This window comes from Phacochoerus africanus, chromosome 15 (genome assembly GCF_016906955.1).
Source record: "Phacochoerus africanus isolate WHEZ1 chromosome 15, ROS_Pafr_v1, whole genome shotgun sequence".
Lineage (NCBI taxonomy): Eukaryota > Metazoa > Chordata > Mammalia > Artiodactyla > Suidae > Phacochoerus > Phacochoerus africanus.
The window spans coordinates 120680002-120703591 of NC_062558.1; the positions used below are offsets into that span (position 1 = coordinate 120680002).

At 43.2% G+C, this 23590-nt stretch overlaps 1 protein-coding gene across 4 annotated transcripts in view; it reads right to left on the bottom strand.

The window, feature by feature from the left end:
• XPNPEP1 (X-prolyl aminopeptidase 1) overlaps window positions 1-23291 on the bottom strand; it is a 50775-nt gene extending 27484 nt beyond the window's left edge. The window contains exons 1-4 of one of the 4 annotated variants that reach the window (XM_047759879.1): window positions 23166-23284; window positions 21633-21746; window positions 17333-17421; window positions 7625-7749 (exon numbers count right to left, since the gene is read on the bottom strand). In XM_047759879.1, the coding sequence (XP_047615835.1) occupies window positions 7625-7749; window positions 17333-17421; window positions 21633-21746; window positions 23166-23197 (360 nt within the window). In that variant the 5' untranslated portion in view covers window positions 23198-23284. Of the gene's footprint in view, window positions 1-7624; window positions 7750-17332; window positions 17422-21632; window positions 21747-23165 lie in introns of those variants that run through there. The other 3 variants (XM_047759880.1, XM_047759881.1, XM_047759882.1) reach the window with 3 other exon arrangements.
• Between the last annotated feature and the right edge of the window lie 299 nt (window positions 23292-23590).

Here is a 23590-nt window from a genome sequence, read left to right on the forward strand (position 1 = left end):
CTCATTCTCATAGTGGCTCTACAGGATAAGACCAAGAGCAAATGAAAAAACTGAGGTTCAAAGACAGAATCTTTAAGTAACTAGCAGGTCAACAGCCGGGCCAGAATCTGGTCTGTCTGAGACCCAGAGCCACTGCTCCTTTTACTGTTCATAGATCTTCCCTGAGCCAAAGGACCTGGCAGGGTCAGGAATGCTTAGGATAGAGAATGGGGCCACTGGCTGACCCCAAGGCATTTTAATTTTAAGTTGACATGATGTATGAGGAAAAAAGGCTCCCATATCCCACTCCTGCCCTGTGGGTAAGAACTGTTCCCTTCCCCGAGGCAGCCACAATCACAACCTCATACCAGTCACAAGACCACAATCCAGAGAGGTGCTGGAAGGGCCAGCAGAAAGAACCATGAAGACAGGAAGAAGGAGCTCTGGGAGCTGCAGGCCACACCCCCACTGGTAGGCCAGCTATGTGGTCTGCAACGGGCCCCCTTGCCCCTATGTGGTCACTCCCAGCCTCAGCCCCTCACTCCTACAATGAGTCATTTCACACTGCTGAATGCAATAGCAGGCAAATGTTCTATCCCCAAAACACACAGGAACACTGACTAGACAGCACTAAGGACACAGAAAGAAATGGCCACCAGCATCATTTATTAACTGTATATTAACCCAGCAATTACTGAGCGCAAGACTGAAAAAAAAGAGAGAGAGAAAAAAATAAAAAATGCCAAAATGGGAGAATGGGTTCCCACCCTTCTCCTAGGACTGTTGTGAGAACAGTAAGTGAATGTTTAAAACAACTCACCACAACCTGAGAGTGCCTCATACACACAACAGAAAAGATAATATTAATCCCTTCTTCCTGGGTGGTGGAAAGTGTCCAAGAGGCTTGGAAAACTAAGTTAACAAAAACAATCCTTGTGCTAAAAATCAGAGTGCCCAACAGGGAAGACACAGAGGGGACACGCTTGACCAACCAGAAGGTTCCCCTGACCTGGGGCTCACCCACCTGACAGACCACAGTGACGATGAGGCAAGGGGCTGGCAAAGAAGGAACTGCAGGCAGGGTGGGGAAGCCTACTGGGGAAGCCTACAGGGCCCCACAAAGGTCTACCTAGAGTTGCCCCTCAACAAAGGCAGGAGAAGAGAAGTGGAATTAACAGCAGGTGGACGTGTTTGGTTTGGGAACAAGATGAGGGCTGGGGCAAGAATGTCTAGACATGACCTAAGTGGTCAACATGCCAGAAAGACATCGCTGACCAAAGCTGTCACCTCCACATAACAGGATAAAGCAGAGGCCAGACAAGCCTGGGCCTCCCACTCTTTCCCCCCGGCCATGAAGCTGGCAAAGCCCAGGACCATTGTCCCCAGAGAGCAGCAGAAGGTCTAAAGTAAGCCAAAGCTGAAGCATACTAGGAAAAGGCACAAAGAAACACAGCTGTTGGCTTCTCTAAAACTGTCCATTTCTCTCCATCTCTAATATGCCCCAGTCCAAGGCTCCCTCATCGCTACCTGGACCACTGCCCCTGCAATCCACTCTTCACACACAGTGAGCTTTTCAAAATGTGTGTACATTTATATCATGGTAGCATCCTGCTTAAAATCCTGCAATGACCTCCCATCATCTTAGGATAAAATCCAAACCCAGCCCAGTCCCCAAGGCACAAATGAACAATCCAGCAAGCAAAATAAGACAGATATCAGTAAAACATTAGCCCTAATAAAAAGCCACATAAATTATGCTACATATGCAGAATGGTATCTGTCAGTTTCAAGCTCAGATCTGCCTGGAATCCATCAGGCCAAGCTCAGAGGTTTGACCTGGGCCAGCACAGACAGGGGAGGAGAAGCAGGAAGGCAATCCAGGGAGGAGGACAAGTTCAAGAAGGCCCAGAAGCAAGAGGTTTGTGCAGGACAGCATGCAACTAGCCTGACTGCTGGGACAGGAAGTTGAAGGGAGTGGCAGCAAAGATCCTTGGGAAGGCAGGCTGAAGACAACGGTCAAGGACCTCAAACATCACACTAAGAGGCTTGAACTTTATCCTGCAAGCTCCAGAGGGAGAATAAAAGTTCAAGACGGGGTGGTGACATGGGTTTTAAGAAGAATGAGCAACATGGCCACATGCAGATGGAATGGGGCAAGCCAGGCAGATGGCTGGGTGCCAAAATAAGCTGGCCCGAAGTTATATGGGCCCTGAGGTGAGATCTTTCCCCTCCCCGGCACAGTGCCTCAGACACACCAGGCACTCAACAAAAATGAAACCGAAAGAGTAAAAGGCTATGTGTTCACGGGAAGTCCCAGAAGTTAGACTGGGAATAGGAGACGAGAGCTACCGGACCCCAAATACTAAGGTTACTCCCCTTCTCTGGCATTTTCTTCTCTCTTAAATGAAACCAAACCAAGGTATGTGGGAAAACAGATAGCTGCCCAAAGATTCATGCCCTTTCCTCAGTGTACAGTCACTGAAAAGTGGTTGGTGGCCCCTCCAGAACTTCGTTTCTCAGCCCCCCTTGCATCTAGGTGGGGTCACGTGACCAGCTCTCAGCCCTAAAATGTGGGTGGAAAGTGATGTCTGAGTCAGGGCGAAGACAGACGTGTCTCCTGCATATGCCTTTCCTTTCCGCCTGCTGGAGCAGTGGCATTGTAGGGTGGAAAGTGCCTGGATCCCTGAATCACCCACCTATCTAGTGGAAGAAAGTTACCCACCAACCAGGAACACTCACTGCTACGTGAACAAGAAATAAGGCTCCATGGCACCAAGTCACCAAAACTTTGAGATGGGTTACTGCAGCTAGCCTTACTCCAATTAATACAGTGGATAAAATCACAGTGGGATAAAAGTCACCACCTCCACCCCAGGAGAGAGCCCATTTAAAAACTACAAAACAGGAAGCCAACTCCTGGAAGAATGGGAGTAGGATCCAAAGAGTTTAGGAAAATCTGATTCATGTCTTCCAGAAGGAGGAACTATAAACACAGCCAAAAACTCAAGTTGGCAGAGTCACCCCAGCAAGAACGTGATCCTTTGACTAAGCAGAGCCCAAAAAGCAGAATAAGGGGCCTTACAGAAGGAGAGGATGAAGAGTTCAAATTTCTCAAAGGTAGTGCCAACGCAGTTCTGGCCCCAACGAATGGTTCCCCTGGTTTGGGGCCAGTGGTACCCACAAATCCCAACATTTGACTGAGATGGTTCATGAAAGCACCCAGATTACAAGAAAGAATGGACAATTCCTCACTGAAAAAGTCCCCCTGGGCCCAAACTCATTAACAGCACAACCCTTGTTCTGAGTTGAAGAGGAAAAACCCTTAGAGCTGCAGAGGACAGGGAGGGGCAGACCCCTGGAGTGCCAAGTCCTTGCACAATGATGCATTTGGGGTGCATATTCTCTCTTACACGCAACAGTGTGTGGGTGTGTGTATTTGTGTTTTGGAAAGTACAAAGGACTGAATTCAAGATTCCTCTTCATTTCTCCAACACCCTCCCTCCCCCACCCGTAGGAGAAATTCCATCAACCCAGCATCTAGCCTGAAATGAAACAATCAGGAACAAGAGCCTCAGAGAACAGCAGCCTCTCTATTACTGAGGAGGCTGTTGCGGCAGGTCACACACAAAGCCAAGCCTTCCTCCTCAACCTCACAGTCCTGGCAAGGACCCAGAGTCCCACTTAACAGCTGTCTCGCCTGTGCCCCACCCCCTCCACAGAACAGAACCAAGGAATGCGGAGCTTCTCATTCCTTTCTGTGGATGGCACCACAGACCCTCTCAGCTTCCAAATTTTTCAATCTCCTCGGCCATCTGCCTCAAGGTCCACGCTGGATCTATCCGCTGCTTCTCCTCCACGTCCTTCCCGCTTCTCTGCTCCCAGCACCCAGGCCCCCTGTACACCAACTGTGGGATCCTGCAACGGCCTCTAAACAGGTTTCAGTTCCCAGTGTCTCCCTTTTCCACCCCACCTGAACACTGCTCCCAGGGATGGATCGTGTCACTCCCTTGTTCAAAGACCTTCCGTTGGTCCCGAATGTCTAATAAAAACCTAAATTCCTGACTCCGGTGGCTCCTAAGTGGCCCTGACCAGATCCCTATTATTCTTTCTTCTTTAAGGTTATCATATATATTCATGTTCTCCTACTTCAATGGATTTGCCCACAGTATTTCTGACACCTCTCTATCTCCAAGCACGCCAATCCTACCTGTTCACATTCCAATTTAAATGCACTTCCTGGGAGTTCCCTGGCTGTCTAGAGGTTAGGATTTGGCACTTGCATCACCACAGCCAGGGTTCAATTCCTGGTCTGGGAACTGAGATCCCACGTCAAGCCGCTGCATGCCATGGCCAAATAAGTAAATAAATAAAAATGCACTTCCATCATGAAGCCTTCTTGACTCTGCCAGCTCAAAATATTCCTTCTCACCTATGAGTTCAGTTCACACTTGATCTAAATCTGTGCTGGCCTTTAACAGTACACACTGAATGCATGTAGCTACTGAGCAATTAAAATATGGCTAATGTGACTGAGAAACTGAATGTTTATTTCATTTTAATTAATGTAAATGTAAATTTTAAAACTGATGCTTAAGACTCCATTATTACAAAACTTCGCATGTTTAGAACAACTTTGGTATGTAAGTCCATTTTTTTCAACTGTAAATTTTATGAAATCTAAATAAAGATGACATATTTCCAATGAACATTCCACATTCCAGTTGAGATGATTTGTAATGAAATACATACTGAAACTGAAGACTTAGGAAAAAAGGAATGTAAACTATCTCATTAATAATTTTCAATACTGGTGATGTGTTGAAATGATCATATTTTGGACATACTGGGGTAAATAAAATGTATTATTAGAAATAATTCCACTGTTTCCTTTTACTTTTTTTTTTTACTATGGCTATTACAATATTTAAGGCTACATATGCGTCTCATATTTTTCTACTACACAATGCTGAGTTCTTTCCTGTGACATTTACTGGTTGTATTTTGTGTGAGCATTTGCAGCTGGTGCCATCTACTCTTTGATCTCTTTAAGGGGATAGTCCCCCTCATTCATTTCCATAACGGTAATAATAGCAATAATAGCAGCTAATATAATGAGACTTGTCAGGTGACAGACAAGCTTTATTAAACATTTACATCTATTAACTCTAATCCTAACAACAGCCCTAAGAGGTAAATACGTCGCTGTCCTTTTCTAGCAGATGGGGAAACTGAGACCCAGAGGGCTTAACTGACACTTGGGAGTTTGAGGTAATTTACTTGAGGTCAAGCAGCTAGTTAAGTGGCAAATCTGGCACCTGAACCCAGTCTCTAAAGCCCATATGCTTACCTACATGCTAACTGCTTGCCCTCTACAACTGTCCCAGTACTTAGCTTTCAGATAACAGTCAGGAAATATGCACCAAATAAACAAAATACAGCTTCTCCCAACTCGCAAGGCAGATGGCTAAACTACAGCAACAGAAATGACTGCTAAAAATTATAAAAGAAAAATGGGTAGGAGGGCAGTGGTGAGGGGGTGAAGGAGAAGAGAACAGCAAGAGTATAAGAACATAAATTTGTGAAGCCTAAACAAATAGTGACCTCTGCAATAAAAGAGACAGCTAATATCAAGCAAGCTTAACTTTTCGTGTTTTCAGGATGTTTCTGGAAAACACATTTTTCCAGGATTAGAGGTTCAGCTTCCTCATCTAGGGAGAAATTATCCAATTCTGAGATTCCAGATCCATTAGCTGGAGAAGAAACACTGAGGGAAAGCCTGGAACATTGCCTGTGTTTGGTCAGTGTCACTGCCATTCCCAAAGTTGGATAAGAAATTGCTTTGGGTGTACTAGGCCACACCTAATGTCAAAGACAGAGAATTCTTAAAAATTCATCAGGGTATTAGACCATAAGCCAGCTTTATGATTTAAAAAATAAAAAAGGGGGGCTCAGGAACAGCACCCAGGACCAAGAACATCAAGATAAATTTGACTTGGCTATAAGAATGTCTTCTGTGAATAAACATACAGATTTCATCCTAACTCCAGGCAAAGGAAAACCGAAACTGAAATACCAACACTACAAAGCTTCTAACACACCCTTAACTGAAAACCTTCAAAGGTTAATGCAAGTAATATTCACAAGTCAAATCTTTCCATTCAGTGAGGCCTCATCTGGAGGTGAAGATTCACAAATAAAGCAGAACTATTAGGAGTTTGGCTGGGGCTCCATGGCAGTCTGTGAGACCCTTTCAAAGGAGAGACCCAATTTCAGACGACAGCATGCTGGTGTTGTAAGGATTAACAGGGTAAGGCATTCCCAGATAGCTAGCGGGTAAAATATTACTTCTGGGTGTGTCTGTGTGGTTGTTTCTGGAAAAGATTAACAATTGAATTGGTGAACCCAATAAAGATTGCCCTCACTGATATACATGGCAGCATCTAAACTGTGGAGGGTCTGAATAAAACAAAAATAAAATTAAAGGAGGAAGGGCAAATTTGTTCTCTTTTGACTGAGATGACATCCATCTTTTCCTGCTCTCGGACTTCTGCATTCCTGGTTCTCAGGCCTTTGACTTGAATAGGGACTTACACCACTGGTGCCCTCTGCAAGCTGAAGAACCAGAAAAGCCAGTGGTGTAATTCCAGTTCAAATTTGAAGACCCCACGAACCAGGGGAGCTGATGCTGTATGAGCCAATGTCTCATAATGTCTTTTTGTTCCCCCGCCCCTCTTTCTACACACACACACACACACACACACACATGCACATACATATACATCCTACTGGTTCTGTCTCTCTGGAGAACCTACTGACACAAGAATTTACAGATGACCTCAAAAAAACTGCTATATCATGTGCTCCACCATCCTGCCCAATACTGAGATAGAACAGCTACAGTCAAATCAGACTACGGCAACTGCCTAATGCTTGAAAGGCAGACAATGAAAAACACTACAGGCGAATCCAGCAGAGAATCCATGTGACTGGAAGCCCAAGTCCAAAGGCTAAAGCCCAGGTCTGACAGAAGGCAGGGAAGAACCCATCAGAGAAGCCCCAGGCAGGAGAAGAAAAAAAGGAGCTCCCTGAACACAAGGCCAAGGTCTGCCCTCCTCAGGGTAGTGCATCAGCAATATAAAGGTCCAGACCTCTGCCTCTTCATCTGTCAACTAATTCTTCCACAAGCTATCAAAAACTAGATATTATACACTGGAAACAAGCAAGCCAGGGCCAAGTGAAAAAGTTTTCAGTGAGAACCTACTGGACACAGGTCCCTATGCCTAGCCCTGAAGGATAAACTCAGATGTGGGTTGACAGCTGGAATCCTACAAACACCAATGGGTCTAGGGGAAAAGAAAGAAAAGGGAGTTCCCATTGTGGTGCAGTGGAAACAAATCTGACTAGTATCTATGAGGATCCGGGTTCAATCCCTGGCCTCACTCAGTGGGTCAGGGATCTAGCGTAACTATGAGCTGTGGTGTAGGTTGCAGACATGGCTCAGATCCCGCATTGCTATGGCTGTGGCGTAGGTCAGCAGCTGCAGTTCTGATCTGACCCCTAGCCTGGGAACGTCCATATGCCACAGGTGCAAGAAAAGAAAGGAGGGGCTAATGAGTTCCATCACCAGCCCATCAGCACTCAGTACCTGGTGGGCGTCTCCCGATGGGATGATGTAGGCCTGGATTGGTTCTGTCACATACTCCAAGTTCTTCATGGCTTGTCTCAGCTGCCGAAGCAGCTCTGAAGTTACCTTTGGAGCCATTCTGCCGTCTGCAACAATAGGAGAATTTGTTCCAAAACCTGATGCCCCACATAACTCAATGACTAGTTCAAAGGGAGCCTTAAAGAAATATCTACCATGTCTTCCCCCAGCCCATCCACCTCTATGTCTTTAAACCGACTGCCCCAAACCAGACCAACACCAAAGCTGCCAGAAACTCTAAAGCTCACAATTCTTTTTTTTTTTTTGGTCTTTTTTTGTCTTTTTTGTTGTTGTTGTTGTTGTTGTTGTTGTTGCTATTTCTTGGGCCGCTCCCGCGGCATATGGAGGTTCCCAGGCTAGGGGTTGAATCGGAGCTGTAGCCACCGGCCTACGCCAGAGCCACAGCAACTCGGGATCCAAGCCGCGTCTGCAACCTACACCACAGCTCACGGCAACGCCAGATCGTTAACCCACTGAGCAAGGGCAGGGACCGAACCCGAAACCTCATGGTTCCTAGTCGGATTCGTTAACCACTGCGCCACGACGGGAACTCCTAAAGCTCACAATTCTTAAATACCATTTACAAATGGCTATTTGTGTCAAGAAAAGTTGAGTTACTAGTATTCATTTCCAAAGTGAGCAATAACCTCTTTCACTTCAAGGACTTTATTCTAGGAAGACAAACAGATGTGCAAAGATATAGCCGTTTAATTTGTTTATAGTAGTTAAAAAAGGGGAGGGGGGGTTCCCACTGTGGTGCAGTGGAAATAATCTGACTAGGTACCATGAGGTTGCAGGTCCGATCCCTGGCCTCGCTCAGTGGGTTAGGATCCAGCGTTGCCATGAGCTGTGGTGTAGGTCGCAGATTCGGCTCGGATCCTGTGTTGCTGTGGCTGCGGCATAGGCTGGCAGCTGTACCTCCAATTCGACCCCTAGCCTGGGAACTTCCACATGCCGCAAGTGCAGTCCTAAAAAGAAAAAAAAAAAAAAAGCGGAGGTGGGGAGATACCTAACTGATTAAATGAACAATGGTAGACTATGAAACAGTTTAAAATTTCATAAACCAAAAAAATTTACATAGATCTATATTTAACTTACAAAGATACCAAAAACACTGGTAGGTGATTTAAAAACAGATTACAAAAGAATATGTATACATTGTTCTTATTTAAAATTCTATATGTGTAAATGCATAGAGAAGTTTCTAGGTCAGTCACTCAAGTGTTAATTAATGGTATTAAACATATATGGATAGAAGGATTTGGAGTGATTTTATTTTTCTTCTTCTATTTTACTGCTTAATTTTAACTGCTTTAAAAGAAGTTTTATGTTTTTGTTAAATAGCCAGCCACAGACTGGAAAAGGTTAGTCCACTAGAATTTAAAAGTCTAAGCCATGTGCCCTAGTGAATACCTACTACCAACTGGGTATAGGACCTCGGGGAGAAGGGGATTAAGCCATCAGCGCTCTGAGATCTCCTTTCTAAAATATGGTGGGACTGGAAGAGATCCAGAGTTTTCAAACTGAGCCCCACAAAGTGCCAGGGATCCTGAGGAGTCTAGCATCCCAATAAAACTAGCTAGAGTCAACAGTTCTTAAAAAAAAAAAAAAAATCAGAAACAGAAATTCAAAAATCATTCAAAAGAAAATGTTAGGAACATGAAATGTAGTCTTACTGGAAATCCTTAAACTTTTACTAATTTTTAAGTGATCAAAATCAGAATATTGCCTCTTAGTGTGTAGAAGAGACTACTTCTTTGTAGTCAAGACACAGATGATGCAAGCTGACTTTAAAATCGATTTAGTTGGTGCTTCAAAAAAACACCTTTTCTCAACAAATATTGATATCGGTGAAAAGTTCTGATAAATCATACTATATGATCTCTCTACATATGACTAGAGAGATAACTATATCATAGCTCTAGTCCCATGAGTACATATCAAAACAACTTACACAAAGAATTTTACTGAATCCTATATATTGGCACAAAACAAAATATTAGAATTCAAAGTAGAATAATGAGGTTTTCCAACTCATTTTAAAATAGATTTTATCATTTAGAGCAGTTATGGGTTCACACCAAAACTGAGCAGAAAGTATGGAGCATTCCCATATGCCTGCCCTGCCCCAAATACCTACAGCTTCCCACATTATCAAGATCCCCTACCAGAGTGGCACATTTTTTATAACTGATGAACCTACATGGACACATCGTGACCCCCCAAAGTCCATAGTTTACATTAGGGTTCACTCTTGGTGGTGTCTATTCTACAGATTTTGACAGAGGTATAGTGACAAGCATCCATCATTATGGTACCATGCAGAACAGTTTAATGGTTTTTCATTGCCCTAAAAAATCCTCTCTGCTCCGTCTTCATCCTTCCTTTCCTCCCCCAAGCCCTGGCAATCACTAATCTTGTTACTGTCTTCACAGTTTTGACTTTTCCAAAAAACCACACAGCTGAAATCATACAGTATATGGCCTTTTCAGATTGGCTTCCTCCACTTAGCCTTTAAGGTTCCTCCATGTTCTCCCATGGCTTGATAACTCATTTCTTTTTAGCTCTGAATAGTATTCCATTGTCTGGATATATCACTATTTATTTATCCATTCACTAACTGAAGGACATGTTGGTTGCTTCCAAATTTTGGCAATTATGAATAAAGCTGCTATAAAGTTGCAGGCTTTTGTGTGGACATAAGTTTTCAAATTCTTTGGATAAATACCAAGGATCATGATAGTGGGGTGATATGGTAAGAGTATATTTAGTTTTGTAAGGAATTGGAGTTCCCGTAGTGCTCAGAGGAAATAAATCTGACTAGCATCCATGAGGACACAGGTTTGATCCCTGGACTCACTCAGTGGGTTAAGGATACAGCATTGTCATGAGCTGCGGTTTAGGTCACAGACACAGCTCAGATCTGACATTGCTGTGGCTGTGGCGTAGGCCAGCCGATACAGCTCTGATCCAACCCCTAGCCTGGGAACCTCCATGTGCGGTGGGTGAGGCCCTAAAAAGAAAAAAACAAAACAAACAAACAAACAAAAAAACCTACTGAACTGTCTTCTTTTTAAAAAAAAAAAAATTTTATTATAGTTGATCTACAATGTTCTGTTAATTTCTGCGTACAGCAGTGACCCAGTTATACATACATATATATATACATACACACACACACATATATATATACATTCTTTTTCTCACATTATACTCCATCATGTTCCATCACAAGTGATTGCATATAGTTGCCTGTGCTATACAGCAGGATCTCATTGCTTATGCACTCCAAATATAATAGTTTGCATCTACCAACCCCAAACTCCCAGTCCATCCCCCTCCTTTTCCCTCCCCCTTGGCAACCACAAGTCTGTTCTCCATGCTCATGAGTTTGTTTCTTTTCATTTGTGCCATATATTAGATTCCAGATGTAAGTAATCAAACTGTCTTCTAAAGTAGCTGAACCATGCTGCATTCCCACCATTAATGAATGCAAATTCCTACTGATCCACATCTTCACCGTCGTTTGGTATTGTCAGTGTTTTGGATTCTCCCAACGTATTTTTTAAACAAATAAAAAAATACCTGACTTAACCAAAAACATCCTAATGCATAATGCTGTAAGTAATGGAGGGTTACATACATCGAGGTTGCTGTACCACAGGTAATCTTTAAGAATTTACTCCCTGACTCACTGGGGCTTGTACTCTGCTAGGTAAGGATCCTTTTTGGCTCTTTTTCTTTAACAATTTGATCTTCTTCTTCTCCATCATCAGCAGCACCCTGGGCTATAAAAGCCTCAGTTACCATGGTCATCTCCAATCAATTCCTCTATGAGGTACGATACTAATCTTGGGACTCACTGAAAAAGTGTCCCATTGTATTCATAATTTGCAAGAGCAGCTTTAGCTATAAACCTCAGGGTTTCATCTCACAAGTCTCCAAAAGACAGAAGGACTCAAAGACAGAGTCACTGGAAATGGTTCTCCTCATTATTCAAACAGCTATGCTTCCTATATTATAGCTGCTTCTGAATAACTTCCAGAGGGACATCCAAGAGACATCCTTCCCTTTTGCCTGATCTACTGAACTATAATTTCTCACCTATCTCAAAAAGAGGGATCAGAAGTATCTAATCTGATCTAAATTTAAATGTCAACACCTCCATTGGGTTCAAAATGAAGCCTATTGTGACCTCATAAGCTTTCAGCAACTGAAAACTTTATTATGACATCTTTCAGGAGCTTCAGAATAGATCTGTATTTCCAAACCACATTTCTGAGAGCAAGTTAAGACTGTAAAAATTCAAGCAAAAACATAGACATCTTTTGGAGTGCTATTCCAACTTGGCTGCACATGAAAACTACCTGGGGAACTTATTTAATTAGCCTGGAACACAGCCTGAGCATCTGGAATTTTAAAAAGCCACTATATAATAAATCCTAGTATATTTTCTTTCAAGATCACTAACCTCCTTATAGTATTTGCCTTCTAATTGGGCCTACTCTGACTTAAGGAATTTGATAGCACTGACTGTGTGTTTAGAGTGCTGACTATAGTCTGTATCAATATTATCAGTTACTCTGAAAGCCTTCTCCCTCAAATCTGGAACAAGACAGGGATGCCCACTCTCACCACTGCTCTTCAACATAGTTTTGGAAGTCCTAGCCACAGCAATTAGACAAACCAAAGAAATAAAAGGCATCCATATAGGAAGAGAAGAGATCAAACTGTCACTGTATGCAGATGACATGATACTATACATAGAAAACCCGAAGGACTCAACCCCAAAACTCCTTGAACTGATTAATAAATTCAGCAAAGTAGCAGGATATAAGATTAACATTCAGAAGTCAGTTGCATTTCTGTGCAATGAAATATTAGAAAAGGAATACAAAAATACGATACCTTTTAAAATTGCACCTCACAAAATCAAATACCTCGGAATACACCTGACCAAGGAGGGAAAGGACCTCTATGCCGAGAACTATAAAACTTTAATCAAAGAAATCAAAGAAGATGTAAAGAAATGGAAAGATATTCCATGTTCCTGGATTGGAAAAATCAATATTGTAAAAATGGCCATACTACCCAAAGCAATCTACAGATTCAATGCAATCCCTATCAAATTACCCATGACATTTTTCACAGAACTAGAACAAACAATCCAAACATTTCTATGGAACCACAAAAGACCCAGAATCGCCAAAGCAATCCTGAGAAACAAAAACCAAGCAGGAGGCATCACTCTCCCAGACTTCAAGAAATACTACAAAGCCACAGTCATCAAAACAGTGTGGTACTGGTATCAAAACAGACAGACAGACCAATGGAACAGAATAGAGAACCCGGAAATAAACCCTGACACCTATGGTCAATTCATCTTTGACAAGGGAGGCAAGAACATCAAATGGGAAAAAGAAAGTCTATTCAGCAAGCATTGCTGGGAAACCTGGACAGCTGCATGCAAAGCAATGAAACTAGAACACACCCTCACACCATACACAAAAATAAACTCCAAATGGCTGAAAGACTTAAATATACGACAGGACACCATCAAACTCCTAGAAGAAAACATAGGCAAAACACTCTCTGACATCAACATCATGAATATTTTCTCAGGTCAGTCTCCCAAAGCAATAGAAATTAGAGCAAAAATAAACCCATGGGACCTCATCAAACTGAAAAGCTTTTGCACAGCAAAGGAAACCCAAAAGAAAACAAAAAGACAACTTACAGAATGGGAGAAAATAGTTTCAAATGATGCAACCGACAAGGGCTTAATCTCTAGAATATATAAACCACTTATACAACCCAATAGCAAAAAAGCCAATCAATCAATGGAAAAATGGGCAAAAGACCTGAATAGACATTTCTCCAAAGAAGATATACAGATGGCCAGCAAACACATGAAAAAATGCTCAACATTGCTGATTATAAGAGAAATGCAAATCAAAACTACCATGAGATACCACCTCAAACCAGTCAGAATGGCCATCATTAATAAATCCACAAATAACAAGTGCTGGAGGGGCTGTGGAGAAAAGGAAACCCTCCTGCACTGTTGGTGGGAATGTCAACTGGTACAGCCACTATGGAGAACAGTTTGGAGATACCTTAGAAATCTATACATAGAACTTCCATATGACCCCGCAATCCCACTCTTGGGCATATACCCAGACAAAACTCTCCTTAAAAGAGACACGTGCACCCGCATGTTCATTGCAGCACTATTCACAATAGCCAGGACATGGAAACAACCCAAATGTCCATCGACAGATGATTGGATTCGGAAGAGGTGGTATATATACACAATGGAATACTACTCAGCCATAAAAAAGAACAACATAATGCCATTTGCAGCGACATGGATGGAGCTAGAGACTCTCATCCTGAGTGAAATGAGCCAGAAAGACAAAGACAAATACCATATGATATCACTTATAACTGGAATCTAATATCCAGCACAAATGAACATCTCCTTAGAAAAGAAAGTCATGGACTTGGAGAAAAGACTTGTGGCTGCCTGATGGGAGGGGGAGGGAGTGGGAGGGATGGGGAGCTTGGGCTTATAACAACAACAAAAAAAATTTTTTTAATTAAAAAAAATATCATCAGTTACTGACTTCATCAATAATGTCAACGGAACCAATGGCAGGCACAAAATCCTCAATTACAAACTGATAGCCATCAAAGGCAAAATGGAGCCGATCAAAAGCATCCTCTGCTTCCTTCATCAGTTTCACTCCACTACACTGGTAACTTCACACTTCCCTCCACAAAGCCACCTTCACCACTATTTTTTTTTTGTCTTTTGTCTTTTTTTTTTTTGTTGTTGTTGTTGTTGTTGTTGTTGCTATTTCTTGGGCCGCTCCCGCGGCATATGGAGGTTCCCAGGCTAGGGGTTGAATCGGAGCTGTAGCCACCGGCCTACGCCAGAGCCACAGCAACTCGGGATCCAAGCCGCGTCTGCAACCTACACCACAGCTCACGGCAACGCCAGATCGTTAACCCACTGAGCAAGGGCAGGGACCGAACCCGCAACCTCATGGTTCCTAGTCGGATTTGTTAACCACTGCGCCACGACGGGAACTCCCACCTTCACCACTATTAACATCTCCCCTGCTCCTTCCTTCCTCATCCTTGATTTCCTTCACACTTGGTCGGTGTTCTTGGTCTGAGGTACCCACTCCTTTGTCACTTATATCAGACACAATGAAAGAACTCCCAACACCACAATCAACAGATAGGATGTGGTAAAGGACAGTGGCAGGACTAGCAAAGGGGAAAAGACAGCAACAGGCAAAGACAGAGGCAAAGAATGGGCTGTGGCAGTGGAGGCAGCTATAAGGGAGGTGGATACAATGGGCAAAGGTGGTTGAGGTGGCTGTGGCCACAAGGACAATGGGCCTTAAAAGTAACTGAATGGGTGAACAGCTAGAGCTGAGGAGAAGACAAAGCAGGTTCCATCAGAAGACCCAGCTAATGAGGTAGCAGCAATTGAAATAATAGTCAAGATGGAGGAGATGAAAATCATGGCTGGTAATCCTCAGAGGGTAATTTTTATGAGGATGAAATGGGCTACTAAATATAAAGCACTTAGAAACAGTACTTGGCACATAGTAAATGTTGTATCTGCAATTGCTAGGTCTAGATACGCAGCTAACTATGAAAGCAATGTGATAAATGGTGCAATAGATGTATACATTGCTTCTCCTTAAGGCAGGGACCATGTCATCCTCACCTCTGAATCCATGTATCTAGCTCAGCACCTAACACATGCATATACTCACTCACTCAAAGATGTCTGAATGAATATTACACCTTTGCGTCTATGACCTTTTCAGACTCAACATAATAAAGAGTAATGAATCTTCAGTGAAAGAAAGCTCGAATCTTAGAAAATACCACATTATAGCATCTGCCTATTCCACATCCCATTACTTTTCAGAAATGTCAGAAGCCGCCAAGAGCTAATCAGGGTATGCAGGGAAGTGGGGAGCCAAGAACAACAAACCTGGTCCATGATGTACATTGCCAGGTATTTTTAAATCATGCTTTAAAAAGAATGACTCATTTAAAAGTCTCTTGCATACGTGGGTCTGCTTTTAGAAGTTATGAAACATTCAGCCTTTATCACAAACAAAAGACTTTTCACCGCTTGGAAATACATGAAGAGCACACCCTATTTACCTCATTGGGTAGCTAGAAAAATTTAACATGACAACGTGTGTGAAAGCAGCATGCACAGCATCTGGTACACTGCAAAAGCTCAAGAAATATTATTTGACTCTGGATCCGAAGCACCAGCTGGGATTCCTACATGCCTTGTTGTAAGAATAGAAGGGGCTGGTTTACTCCAATTTCAGCATCTTAACACTTGCACAGATGCCAAGCTGCTCGTCCAGCATCAACAGCTTTAGAGATGGTGGTTTGTTTCTCTGTCTTACTCTGAGTGAGGTAGCCAAAGGCTTTACATACACTAGTGGTTAAGTCTCACAATAACCCCCCAGGGATTCACGGCTCCCATTTTACAGATTTAAAAAACAAACGAACAAAAAAAAAAAAAAACAGGAGTTAAATACTTGCCCAAGTTAACCAGATCATCAGGACCAAGACCCAAGGTCTATCCAATTCCCAAGTCCATGCTCTATTATAGTATATTATATTATCTAGGGGACCTAACAGAGGCTCTAAGGCACTCTAAGACCAAAGGATTCAAAACAAGTGGGTTCTAGTTTCCAGCTGGGATCTGCAACCTCAGGCAACCAAAGCTCCCTGAACCTCTATTTCTTTATATGTAATAGAAAGAAAGAGAAGTTCTCTTCAAACTCTAAACTCAATGATTCTATCACTTTTTCCCTTTTCTACTTCCACTTTTTCCCATTCATTCCTCTCCTCCCTCCTAATTCAGCCAAGACTGTGCTGGATACATCGACATTTTTAAAGAAAAAAGACCTAAAATTGCACAAGTTATAGCACTGATCTTCCAAAGAGAAACCATTTATAGCTCCTAATGTGCTTCACAGGACTGGTTTGTTCAGTCAACTAGACGTAAATGCTGTAGTTCTCCTGGGTCGTCCACAGAAAAGCACTTGTTTTACATGGGACAGAAATACAGAAATACACCACTTTTCAGAATTCAGGTTTCTGGCAACCCAACAATATAACTAACCAGTTCTGGAAAGAGGATATGGCTCCTGAAACTTTCCTCCAAAAGATTTTCCTGAATGCCCACTTTATAAAACACGATAATACATTATAAAAATTTTTCTTATCTCATAGTCTTAGGATGAAAACTGAAAGCTAATCTCTAAAGCTGTCAATAAAGGAATATATTAGAAATTAGAAAAACTAGAACAGGACTTTTTTAATACAATCTACCACCACCACCATCACCACCACCCCAGGAACAGGAAATCAAAAACCATAATTCTCTAACTTACTACTGAAAAAAAGTGATGTAAGCAACAGCTCAGAAAGCCAAAAGACGAAATGGTTTTTAATTTCCAGATATTTATGCCCTCAGCCCCCCAGCCATGATCAATTAATTAATCCCTTACCCTCTCTTCTCTCCCAGCTTGGGGTTGGAGTGGGAGAATCTAAAATCCTTTTGAGATGTTCCATCTAAGTAATAGGCAAAATTATTACCTGTTTCTACACCTGGGTATCCTGAACGTGTCACCTCGTTAGGTTCAATTATTCTTAAATTCTTCAGCTGAAAATCCTGGTAATTTGCCCTAAGAAGAGAAAGAACAGGATGTTGCAGACTTTGACCTTAGCAAACGTGGCAAGGCTTAGTCAGAGAGGGTCATCAACTTGACTTAACAACTAGAAGAACTCTCACCCCAGTATCAGTGATGAAATAACTAAGTTTCAGATAAAACATAAAAACATCACCATCGCAGGTAAATAGTCTCAGTTCCGGCCTTTAATTTGTGAATTCTCTTCACCTACGTCTAATCTCCTATTTAACTTATCTAAAAATATTTTATTAGCAAGGACTATATTTTTCACATGCACAGTTCTATTTGCTTCTTTTACAAATCTGCCTGTCCTTTCTTCATGGTGTCCTTCTCTATGGTTTCTATTCCTTCTCTTAGCTTTAATTATTTGGGGCCCTTATTTTATAATTCATTTCAGACTCTCCATTACAAGATCTTGGAATAGTAATCCTCAAGTTTACTGAGGCTGCTGGCTCCCTCTTGGTGGGTCATTACTTTTCTTATAGACTCACAGACTATCTACCTATGAGAACGAGAGGTAGCCTGGATTGTACAAGCACTATTGACACTGTTGTTTGCTTCTGAGATTAATTCTCACTTTAATTCCTGAGCTAGGAGATTTACACACAAGTCTCCTGTCTCCATTTGGGGATAGTCTGATGCTCTGAAACCCAACTACTATGAAGGCCTATAGCATCTATAATCCCCTCAGATTCAGCTTATCCCCTGCCATGCAGGCTTTACGTTCCCCTACATTTCTGGCACCTGAGGATTTCTCTTCCAAGTCCATTCAGTCAACAATGCAAAAATGAAATTAAGAAAAGTTCATCATAACAGCATCAAAACAATAATTGCCTAGAAATAAACTGAACAAAAAAGATACAAAACTTATACTCTGAAAACTACAAAACACTGTTGAAAGAAATTAAAGAAGACCTAAATGAATGGAAAGATTTTCCACGTTCATGGGTTGGAAGACTTAACTATTGTTAAAATGGCAATACTCCCCAAAATAATCTACAGATTCAATGCAATCCCCATCAAATTCCAGCTAGGTTCTATGGAGAAATTGACAAGCAGATCCTAAATGCAAAGAATCCAGAATAAGCAAGACAATCATGAAAAAGAACAAAGTTGAAGGATTCACCCTTCCTGATTTCAAAACTACTAAAACAGTCATCAAGAGAGTGTGGTACTGCCATAAGGATAGAATTACCCATCAATAAAATGGAATTCAGAAATAAACCCTCACAATTACCATCAAGTTTTTTATTATAAGAGTACCATTCAATGAAGAAAAATACAGTCTCTTCAACAAATGATGCTGGGATAGCTGGATGTCCACATGAAAGAATGAAGCTGAACTTCCACCCTCACATAGAAATTAACTCAAAATGGATCACAGACATAAATGTTTTCTTAGACGAAAACATAGGCATAAATCTGCCTGACCTTGAATCAGGCAATGATTTCTTAGATATGATATCAAAAGCACATGCAGCAAAAGAAAAATAGACTGGACTTCACTAAATTAAAGACTTTTATGTTTCAAAGGATGCCATAAAGTAAAAAGACAACCCATAAAATGAAAGAAAATATTTAGAACTCATATATATATATGATAAGATTCTAGTATCCAGAGTGTATAAAGAACTATTACAACTCAGCAATAAAGATAAATATTAAAGCTTTTAAATAGTCACAAGTTCTGAATAGACATTTCTCCTAAGAAGATATACAAATGGCCAAAAATCATACGAAAAGAATTTCAGTATCATTTTTCATTAGGGAAATGCAAATCAAAACCACAATGAGATGCCACTTAACATCCAGTAGGGAAGATTATAATTTAAAAAAAAAAAAAGCCATAAAATAACAAGCATGGGCAAGAATGTGGAAAAACTGGAACACTCAGACATTGCTGGTGGGGATGTAAAATGGTATAGCAGGTTTGGGAAACAGTCCAGCAGTCCTCAAAAGAATTAAATACAGAGTTAGCCAGCCTATGATCCAGCAATTGCACTCTTAGGTGTACACCAAAGAAAACTGAAAAAATTAGGTCCACATAGAAACTCACACAAAATGTTAACAGCAGCATTATTCATAATATCCAAAAAATAGAAACAACCCAAATGTCCATCAATTGATGGATAAATAAAAGTAGACTAAACATTATTTGGCAATAAGAAGGAATAATTACTGATAGATGCTACAACATAATAAACCTAGAAGACATTTTATGCTAAGTTACAAAAGCCAGTCAAAAAAGACGTGTATTGTATGATGCCACAGGCAGTGTCCAAAATAGACCAATCCATAGAGATAGAAAGTAGATTAGTGGTTGCCTAGAGCTGAAGTAGAGCTGGGGAAATGAGGAATGACTGAAAATATGAGAGGATTTTCTTTTGAGAAGAATTAAAATGTTCTAAAATTGATCACGGTAATGGCTGCACAACTCTGGGAATATTCTCAAAACCACTGAATTGTACTTTTTAATAAGTGAATTGTGTGGTACATGAATTATATTTCAATAAAGCTGTTATAATATTTTACAAAGTAAGAAAGCTTTTTCTTGGACAGAGATATGTCACATTCTCAACTGATTTCCCTTGATTTCATATGCACATTTACAAATGGTGAGCCAAGAAAGTCAATTTCTCTATATATTCCAATTTAACTGGTGCCAGTGACTGGCTGACACACAAGACAAGAGAGCTGGAGGGAGGTTATTCAGAAGTAGCCTTACTCACTCACTTTACAAGAGAAGAAACAAAGGTAACTTGCCATGGGCCATACACATCAGGAGCTCCAAAGCCAAGACCAAAAATCAGATCTGACAGGTAATGCTTACAGAGAACTTGAGTTCAAGATGTCTCCATAAGGATCTCTACCTTTCTGTAAGGATCAAAAGAGCCACAAAGCAGCTAAATATTAAAACTGTCATGTTCCTGCCATACCCTGGTCACTGCAGAGTCCAAGATCCATCCACCTTTCATTTACTTGAACAGACACATTCTCAGGCTCTCCAACAAAGCAAGGCTATTATTGAATGTTAGGACGAGAATGTACCTCAGGAACCATCCAATTCACCTCCCTCCTCTAGAAAGAAACTATTTGTTCAAGGCCTCAAAGCTATGTGGTGAGAGTTAGTTTAGAACTAGGGTCCAGGGCTCCCAACTTTCAGCTCAGTGTTCTCTTTCCCAGGCCTTCTTCAGCCTACACCTTCTCAACATCATGATGTGCTATGAGAAAGGTAAGAGGGGAGTTCCCGTCGTGGCTCAGTGGTTAACAAATCCGACTGGGAACCATGAGGTTGAGGGCTCGATCCCTGGCTTGCTCAGTGGGTTAAGAATCCAGTGTTGCCGTGAGCTGTGGTGTAGGTCGAAGACGCAGCTCGGATCCTGCATTGCTGTGGCTCTGGCGTAGGCCGGTGGCTACAGCTCCGACTTGACCCCTAGCCTGGGAACCTCCATATGCCATGGGAGTGGCCCAAGAAATGGCAAAAAGACAAAAAGAAAGAAAAAAAAGATAAGAGGAAAGAAGCATGCAGAGAACTTTTTTTTTTTTTTTTTTTGCTTGCTTGCTTGCTTTTTAGGGCCACAACCGTGGCACATGGAAGTTCCCAGGCTAGGAGTCAAATTGGAGCTACTGCTGCCAGCCTACACCACAGCCACAGTAACATGCGATAGGAGCCACGTCTGCAACCCACACCACAGCTCATGGCAATGCCAGATCCTTAACCTACTGAGCAAGTACAGGGTCGAACCAGCATCCCCATGGACACCAGTCAGATTCACTTCCACTCTGTCACAACGGGAACTTACTGAGAATTTCTTTTTATAAGATGGCTATAGCACATTTCTCTCCCTCTTTTTAAAGAAATCCCAGCAGGGTTGTTACCCTCTGCCTTCCCCCAGCCCATGATGAGAATCATACATGTATATCTCTCAGGATGGAGCAAAACAAGGACCAAGATGCTCAATCGAGCCTGTGAGGTGAGGCAAGGGCAGAATGGAGGAAGTTCTAGGGTGAAAAAGGAGGCAATGTTATTTTGCCTACCCAGAATCCAACCCTCCTCCTTTTGATCAGAGCACCTTGGTTTTTCCTTCTGAGAGTGTCTCTTCTCCATTTTTAGTCCACAGAGTTAGTTGAAATGAACCTCGCTCACTCACACATCAAGTTCTGGATCCCAGGCCTGCTCAAGCCATCCCTCCAACCACAATTACCGGTTCAGGGATGGACGTAAGGAACAAATCAGTCCAGTGAGGATCACATCTGGAATTTCCGCTCCAACCATTAGGTAAAAGGGCCCTGTTTCTGCTGGGACTGTCAGACTAGATCTGTTAAAGGAGAAAGTCTGCCTGAGAATGAAGCCAACAGTGAAGAAATCAGAGCCAAGAGGTACCAGAGAGAAGCCAAGTCTGATGCCAGTGCTGGTTTCCTAGATGCCCCTGCACTAGAAGCCGGCTCAACCCCTTACCTAAGTCCATCTAAGGTCAGATTCCATCACCTAAACTGAGTCATATTTACACTGAATGGCACTCAAATTCTGCCAGGAGGGGAGGTACCTGGGGCAAATAGCCTCCCATCTCTCAGCCTTTCAGTGGCCTCTTGTGTGAGGTAAGGAGACTCTATCAGCAAATGCTGAAAGACCCTTGTGCCCCTAAAATGTTGGGATTCCGTGAGCCCATCAAAGACCAACTAGGTCCTCAAAGGCTACTTCTCAGCCTAGGCCCTAACTCATTATCCACTTGTGGTACCCCATTTCCAGCAGCCCTATCCCCATGCAGGTTAGCCGCACCTCAAACACCCTTCCACAGGGCTGGGCAGGTTCTCTACTCATCCCTAACACGCTCTGCGGAAGCCAAGGCCAGGTCAAGTTTGGCCTGAGATCTATCAGCTCACAAACACAAGCACAAGCCACGGCCTGTGTTCAGCAAGTGAGCCGGGCCATGCTGCCAAACCTATTCATTCAAGTTTCAACTGGTCAGAGGATGGCTGACCCCATGTAGATTGCCAGGGAATTTGGCTTCTGGCCATTGGGAATTCTCAACATATCTCTCAGTTTGTTAGCTGCTCTGATAAGTACACCTTGATTGTAGGGGAAGACTAGGCTGAAACCTATTCAATGTGAGACCAGCGGATTATCCTTCTCACCTCCCTGCATCCAGGGAGTACCCAGGGCAGGTCACTGGTAGGATGATACCTCTGAAACCACTTGGGTAGGGAAGGGCCCGTGGTGGCCTATCCTTGTAGTGGTGACAGATCAGCAAGTCGAACTGCAGGTGTCACATTGTCAGGGTTGTACTTTGAAGATTAGATTCTCAGGATAGAGCGGCGAGGTCGAGGGCGAGGTCGACGGCTCGCCCACCTCCCCGGCCCCGGGAGAAGCCAGAAGGGGTCAATTTCCTCCCATAGCGGGGCCTTCTAGCCTAGCCGAGGAAGGGGCGGCGATGGCCACAGCTCCCTCCGGCCGAGTACTGCACCTCTGCACACACTCTCGTGCGAGGACGCGGTTCGGGCTGCCCAGGGCTGCCAGAGGCCCCACCGGAAACGAACCGGAACTTGCCCGGCTGCAAGGCTCCCTCCCCTTGCCTTGGCTCGAGGAGCTCCGGCCATCCCTGGCCGGCGCCCGACTGCAGTGGGCTGCCTGCAGCTCCTCACCCGCTTGTCCCTGCCCTGCGGAGTGCAACAGGCGCGCCCGGGCCCCGGGGGCCGCGCGATGCCCGGACGCCGGCTCCCCGGCACATTCCCCTCACCTTACTCGCGGTGCCTTTCTGGAGGCTGCCATTCGGCGGTGACGTGCCCAGGCTCACGTCAGAGGAGCGCAGACCAGCTGATCACCGGTGGGCCTGCGGAAGGAAAGGAGGGGGGCGCGCGCGCCGAGCCGGCCACGCCCCCCTCTGTGGCGTGCGCCCGCGCCGCGGCCCCGCCCACCTTCAGGCCCCGCCCTCCGCTGGGGACGTATCAGCGTTCCCTTCGCAACCCACATGGCTTCTTTCCCTTCGGCGAGTTAGGGGATGGAAGCCGTGCAGCGTCGGGTTATTGCTGTTCATTTTTCTCGCCATTCCCCAAAGAGGTAAAAGAAGGGCTCTGTCTGCTGAAGGGATTAAGGCGCGATGAAATTCCCTTCAGGGATTTTCCAGCCTTTAGGAGGAGGACGGGATCAGTTATGGAAGTAGTA